This window comes from Coregonus clupeaformis, unplaced genomic scaffold (genome assembly GCF_020615455.1).
Source record: "Coregonus clupeaformis isolate EN_2021a unplaced genomic scaffold, ASM2061545v1 scaf0184, whole genome shotgun sequence".
In the NCBI taxonomy this organism is placed as follows: Eukaryota; Metazoa; Chordata; class Actinopteri; order Salmoniformes; family Salmonidae; genus Coregonus; species Coregonus clupeaformis.
Window position 1 is genome coordinate 77,540 of NW_025533639.1, and position 7,461 is coordinate 85,000.

A 7,461-nucleotide genomic window follows, 5' to 3' on the forward strand; every position below is an offset into this window, starting at 1 on the left:
TAGTTTTAAAATTCATACGGGGCCCGCCATTGTACAGTCACTTGCTCATAATCAGTCCTTTAAAGCAGCGACATGGATGTATGTTAACTGCACCTGTCCAATGTATTAGGGGTATGGAGTGGGTAAGTTGCTGTTATGCGTAACGCTACATGCCATATGTCAAGTCAGCACAGACAGCTAGCCTATACAAGCCTACAGAATTATATAACCAACACATTTTCACTATAGTAACTACGATAGCCAATGGCTTGCATTTCGTCTGCTCTATAAAGGAATGTATCATACATCATCAAAGCAATGCGCCAACACGCAGTAGTCTATACGGGATGTTGATATAAAAGTTACTGAAGGCCAGAACGGTTTTTAACATGTCCGTGTTCATACCTATAGATATAATGCTGTTTTTAATGACATTCATACGTTACATCTAAAACCGAGTATACTTCTAATCATAGTGATATAGAATATATATATATATATATATATATATAATTTAATTTTAATCGCGTTCCATATGAAATCACTAGGCCTAAAGCAGATGTAAAATTATGGGATGATTGCAGAACGAAGACGAAGAGATGTGCAGACTATATTATTGACGTCATATGGCTTAGTAACTGCTATCACTAATGTTATTTTAACCGAGTCAAGTTACATAAAAACACGGAACAGTTGCACTATAGGCCTACGGAGGTCTACAATAATAGGATGAATGCATCGCGAGGACCAAGAGAGGCGCAGACTATATCTGCGGTCACATCAGTGAAATAATCCTGGAGATATATTTCTACATATGGCGTTGTTTTACATAATAATATTTAAGAAAGGGACAGGACACATACAATTTTGATAGATAATTCGGAGACCACGGTACAATCGTTTTTTTTTTGTGTTTTTTTTACTTCAGTAAAGAAAGTTACACAAAAAGTGGCAAGCCTTTCAACAATAAATAATAAATAATTTTGTTTAACAGGGAAAAAAAAAAAAAAAAAACGGTCATTATAACTTATAACTATACACATCTTTGGAAAAGAAAAAAAAAAATATTGAATGGACACAAACTCACACATAAAGGTCCCACGTAGCTTGTGACGTAATAGAGGTATACCTTGTTGCAATGCTTTAGTAGACCTACTTGGGCTTTACCAAGGAGATAATAACAAAACAATTGAATAGCAATATTTGCAATACCCTCCAAACGGCATCATTTCAGGGGGGGCGAATCTCAGGTCAAGTTATTTTATAGAAACAGAATCGCCAGACAGACAGTCAGTCATTTGTTTGTATATTCAAACACTATGCACGACAACGCGCAAATGTAGAATCAGATTTCATCTTCATTGACAAAGTTCATATTTTTCCTAGAGGTCCATTGGTCCAGCATTTTGTCGAAGTATATGTATGGTGTTGTATTTCTTTGTATATCTTTTTGTTGTTTTTTTGTTGCAAAACTGTAACCCAGGCGTTTCCACCCGGCAGCACCAGTCATGGATGACGTAGTGAGATCTACACATCTCGTTATGCATGAGTCGCAGACACGTTATGGTGCAGGCAGATGCGCTCTCCGCCGCTCCTGGAAACACGCTTCTTCTTCTAGGGCTCTATTCAATCCGTGTAGCGCGACTGAACGTTAAAGGCGACGTTCCCGCGTTAGCGGAGACTGCATTCGTGGTCAAAGCTGCATATGTCGGCTCAATAGAAAATTAGCTTTAAATGTACATCACGCAATCCGTAACGCTTCGGCAATACAGATTGAATAGAGCCCATAGACCACGCCATTGTCCTCTCCTTTCATCTTCTCCGGGGGTTGTTTTGCGGCGGGTGGACAGACGGACGTATGACGGACATATGGACAGATCTAGGTAGGGTAATAATCCATGATTGTCTTCACAGTGTAAAACTACAACCAGGGGGTTGTTTCGTCGTTAAAGAGGCTTCGTGCAGTTGGAGGAGGAGGATTCTCTTTTATCTCTCAGTTTGAATGAAATCAACAAGAGAGTGACATTTTGTTTCTTTCAACCCCAAGTCAATTTTTCCGTTTTCAGTCAGTCCGCCCTTTGCCCAACTAACATCACTTCATCATCAGTCAGAAATATGACGTAGTCTGACGGAGTCTACAGTCGGTCCGCGAGGCCCCTATGCCTCTATAGGGCTCGAGACCATGCTGTTGGGTGTGTCCGGAAGTTGGGATGACATGGAGGCGACTTCGCTCCCTGTCGAGTTGGATCCAGGGCCCCCCTCCGAGAAATGGACCTGAACAAAAAAGAAAGGAACAATGCAATATTTAGGATTTCTTTATTCAACATATCAATAAAAGATTTCGCAATACAATAGAATAAAAAGTAAAATGTCTGCCCTCCACACATCGACCCCATGTGAATAGCCTAATTACAGAAAATAATATCAAACATTATAAACTTAACACGACAATAACCTAACCGTTACTCGTGATTTCGTTTCTCACTGTCTACCAGACAGACATTTTAACGTTATAACACAGCCTATGGTCTCCTCTATCTGGACTCACCAGTTGTTGAAACGCGGGTTGGTCCATGTCACTCTGTAACGCGAAGTCACTGAGGACCTTCCAAGGCGGCTGGTAACTCTGCACCTCCACTGGGTTAGCCTGCAAACCACCGTCGTGTCTCTCCGGGCTGGCCGCCACCATCGGAGTGCCAGTCATTCCCTGGATATTCTGCAGATAGTCCCAGAGAAACTGATCGTCATATAAAGTTCAAAATTAGCACGCCAACATTGACCCAACAACAGAAACACAACATTAGGTGTTTAGAATATGATGGAGATGTTTATGCTTAACGATCATGTAGACGTGTGTGTGTGTGTGTGTGTGTGTGTGTGTGGGGGGGGTGTGCGTGCGCGCGTGTGTGTGGCTTAAATAAAAGGGCACGTATGCGCCTGCATGTGGATATATATTATGCATCCCCATAGGCAGACGTATAGGATCAAGTCCCTCTTTTTATTTCACCCCAGTTATTTCATGAAAACAAAATGACCAGACAAGAATAGAAGTATTCTAATGAAACAGTTACAACAGCTATCAGCATTTCGACCGATAAGAACACCACTGTATTGAATCCTTTATTTAATAAAGACCAGACAGGGTTCTCACCGTTTTGTCGTTCGGCTGCTGCTGCTGTAACTGTTTCATCAGAATACTCCTCTTCTTGTCCTTGCAGCGCTTGTTTTGGAACCAGACCCGGATGACTCGGGGACTGAGGCCGGTCATCTCGACTAGCTGCTCCTTCATTAGAGCGTCGGGCCTGGGGTTGGCGTTGTAGCAGGTCCGCAACGTGTGGAGCTGCTTTTCGTTAAGGACCGTCCGGACGCGAGTGGTCTTTTCCGGTTGTTTGTGGACGTGCGGTCGGAGCGCGGGCTGTCTGGCTGATATTGGTTCTGCTGTTGAGAAAGAGAAGAGGGACGACAAAATAACACATTTATTTATCGGCACTTCAACGCCGTGGCTATATAAAGACACTGTGTTGGAGACTAAAGTTGAGATGACAAAAAATATATATACACTGTGGAAAGTATACCAGCACCAATCACTCACGGTAGCCTACAAGGTAGGCCTATGGGCCTCAATCTTTTACCAGAACATTTCACATTTTTAGTCATTTTAACAGACGCTCGTATCCAGAGCGACTTACAGTTTAGTGAGTGCGTACATTTTTCATACTAGAACGACGCCTAGTACGGAGTATCCATTCAGCCTAGTGTTATCCGGGCCTTACGGCAATATTTTAGTACATCAACTATCAACCAACCCCCATCCTTGACTAATCATTCTCACTTCTGTTCCAATTTCAGTTGTCCAAACTTCTATTTGGCCTACATTTTTTCCATTGAAGCCACGTGATACTGTCTCAAAAAAATGAAATAAAAATCAACAACAGAGAAGGAGCATTTGTCATTATTATATCCTGCAGCTTACAGCCTTCCACTGGGGTTTGAAATGAACGCCCACAATTCATAGCTACCCTATTAAGCAGGGATACATTGATATTGGCCTATATATCCGTTTTTTAAATAACTTTTAGTGATTGTGCATTCTCCCTTAGTTTTAGCATATATGTCTAAATTACTTGTATTGAAAAAGGGGTTGAATATTTGCTGCCTTAACGTGGAACAGGGTGCCGGCAATGGGCGAGAGTGGACTGTCAAACACGTTGTATTATATATATTTTTTTAGATACATCAAGTCGAATACGGTTCTCACTAGATTTTGGTGCAATATCTTTTGATGTAAATAATTCATTATGAACGAAGTCTCGTCAAAAATAATGCTGTGGCTATCTGCCGAGCTTGGGTTATGTAGTCTGTTTTCCAATCCAGCTATAACTTCAGCACAAACTTCGACTTCGGTTACACATAGGCCTAAGATGTATGCAGCCTGAGGAAATAGTATATTCGACTATTTTAAGAGCATGGCCAACTAACTGGCTTGAACAACTCGCCCAAAAGCCACATAATACAATTATATCATTATTGTGGCACGTTCACAAATGTAGGTTACATTTAATCTAGGCTATAGGCCCCTAAACTCCAGTACAAACAAGACGTATAATATAATATCCATATGTAGACTACGGACTGTTCTTTTATGGTGATGCTTCGAAACATCTAACCAGCTCAAACAAACAAAACACAATTTTACATCTAAATTCCTAGGGCCCCTCATAATTCAGCTAGGCCTATTGAAAGAAAGACTTTGCTCAGATATTCTCCCCCTTGCCAGGGACCTTGACAAAGAGCACTCGCATATTCGAATGATTTCATAAGTGACATGCACCACCATATTGACCTAATAATAATCAAATATATACAATTGTATATTATGACTTCATTCCTCATTTGTGATTCACAACAATGTCGCGCCGCTTATTATACCAAGTAATGTAGGCTATATATATATATATGACATATAAACAACTATATTAGCCAATAGTTATGTAAGCTATAGATTTTGGTGACATGTAAAGAAATATATTAGACAATAGATGCGCATATCATATTCAGATGATTCCAGAATGTATTTAGAGTTGAACGTTTTAATTGAAACGCAGCCCCTACTGTTGAAATAAACTCGGTACATCATGACAAGTTACTCCCATAAAACGTTTCGTGGTATTTGTTTATATATTTGTTCATATAGTGTTACGGACATTGGAAAACGTAGGCCAATTGAAACTTTTGTATCTATGATGCTGTACATTCATCGGTGTCTTCATGTGTTCAATATCAACAGCCCCTATTCAAAAAGAATCCAAGCAATGCTCATTGACTGAAAACAAAGTTTCCAACGAATACAACATCAACCGAATTGCCAACACCTACAACGCATATAATTACAAGCCAACAGAAAGCAACAAAAAAACAGCACTGCCATTGATATAAATTGTTAACCTACCTGCCATTTGTAAAGGTCTGGCCGGGTGGAGGGGGCTGAGTGGGTCTCCGGCGCCCATTGTGGCCCGCTCCACGACGTCATGGTCGGCCCGGCAGAACAAGCCGTCCTCCCTGAGAGCGAACTCGTCCCCCGGGATGAGCTGTCGGCTGCAGGCCACACACCGAAAACACTCGATATGGTACACCTTGGAGCGCGCTCTCATCACGAAGTCATTCTTGCTGAAACCGATGTTGCATTTAGCGCACTTTATCCCGTATAACCTGGAGGGTTAGGAGAGATTAGGTGACCGGTTAGAGTCGGCTAACGGTGTCACAAGGCCCACGGCCCACTGCTAGGCGTTACTGTGGCTGGGCAGCGCGCATAACAATAACACGCACATTGGGGCATCTTTTTAAAGCGGGATTGTTGGGCCCTAATATTGAGTTGTGTTTATACCACATGAGAATCACTTGAAATCCGTATAAAATAGTACATGAATAAAAAAAAAACGAAGCACAGACCTATTCTGTGGTAACAGAGAATAATGGAACAAATATCATGAGGGTAGAGCTCTGTGGTCCTCTGTAGCTCAGCTGGTAGAGCACGGCGCTTGTAACGCCGGGGTAGTGGGTTCGATCCCCGGGACCACCCATATTTAAAAATGTATGCACACATGACTGTAAGTCGCTTTGGATAAAAGCGTCTGCTAAATGGGATATTATTATAGATATAGGGCTATTATACCTAGATATATTCCTAGAGGACTCATAGTAACATTATTATTATTACAGGCTACAAATCGTCGAAAATCTGAATTCAATTGTAGGCTGTTTGTAGGCCCAATGTATTTGGCCAATTTGAGCGATAACAGAATATTTCGATTAAATGTTAATACAATCGATCTATTGACTCACTTTATGGCCATCAATGCAGAATAATATTGCTGTGGGGCCACATTAAATAATTATGTTTCTAAAAACCGTTTTTGTATTGAATGTGCAAACGTGTTTAACGCGTAGCCTCAAGTTCTGTCAAAAACTGTGTCAGTCCTGATGTGGTTTCGACAATAGCTTTTTTCTAATAGAAAACCCAGTTGTGTTCTATTGCTGTAGCTTATGATTATAATAACAATATAATTGGTGGTGATAAAATCCTCAATATCAACCCAGTGTAATATATATTTTTGATGGTAGAATATCTAAATATAACCTACTTTAAAATAGAGTTTTCCCGACCATCAAATATATTAGTCAAGCCAAATTAAATGTTAACGTCCCATGTATAACCATGTTATGATAAGATACACAGTTAATACCTGAACGTGTCAACCAATCAATCAATAACAACCAATGTTTTCAACGCTATGATATTCATAACAAACAGCTCTTACCTGACATAGTCCCTTTTACAGTAGGTTTTCCCGTCTCGGACAAAGCATGTACAGGACTCGTCCAGATACTGATTACACTCTGCACACTTCAAACAGGCAGCGTGCCACTCGAGGTCCGGAGAGACCCGCAGAATATACTGGTCATGGATCTGGTGCCCACAGCCAACACACAGCGAGATCGGCCGCTTTTCTGGAGAACAAAGTCAGGAGAAAAATATTAGAATATATATTAGGAGGATTCTAAAGATGATGTTGAGTATAATGGATGTCCCATAGTGTTGTCGTCAGTAGTGGGGCTACATTTGCCGCTGAGAACGAGCATCTATTCAACAAGGGGAAAAGACTATAATGATAATGTCAACAACAACCATAATAATAATAATAATAATATTAATTACTTATTTGTTATAATTTATTATAAATAATAGACATTCGTTATTAACGATCATAACATTATTTATGAATGCAATGCAATACAGACCAGTTTTAATGCGCACTGCTATTCAATGATACAAAGTAACTTTACTGGCAATGAACGAGTGCATCCTCCTGATAGGAATTGTAAAGAAAATTCAGTGGAAACGTTTCATTGAATGGGACCTGCTACCACAATAAACTCTGCACAAACCGTTGGCAAACCGCAAAGAAAACAAATTGACTTACA

The 7,461-nt window shown here is 40.5% G+C and overlaps 1 protein-coding gene across 4 annotated transcripts in view; it reads right to left on the reverse strand.

Moving 5' to 3' along the window:
* Positions 1-951: 951 nt before the first annotated feature.
* The window catches only part of LOC121558661 (insulin gene enhancer protein isl-1-like), a 6,912-nt gene continuing 402 nt past the window's right edge, over positions 952-7,461 (reverse strand). The window contains exons 2-6 of one of the 4 annotated variants that reach the window (XM_041872068.2): positions 6,798-6,987; positions 5,429-5,688; positions 3,131-3,414; positions 2,528-2,716; positions 952-2,253 (exon numbers count right to left, since the gene is read on the reverse strand). In XM_041872068.2, the coding sequence (XP_041728002.1) occupies positions 2,137-2,253; positions 2,528-2,716; positions 3,131-3,414; positions 5,429-5,688; positions 6,798-6,987 (1,040 nt within the window). In that variant the 3' untranslated portion in view covers positions 952-2,136. Of the gene's footprint in view, positions 2,254-2,527; positions 2,717-3,130; positions 3,418-5,428; positions 5,689-6,797; positions 6,988-7,461 lie in introns of all 4 variants that reach the window. The other 3 variants (XM_041872067.2, XM_041872070.2, XM_041872069.2) reach the window with 3 other exon arrangements.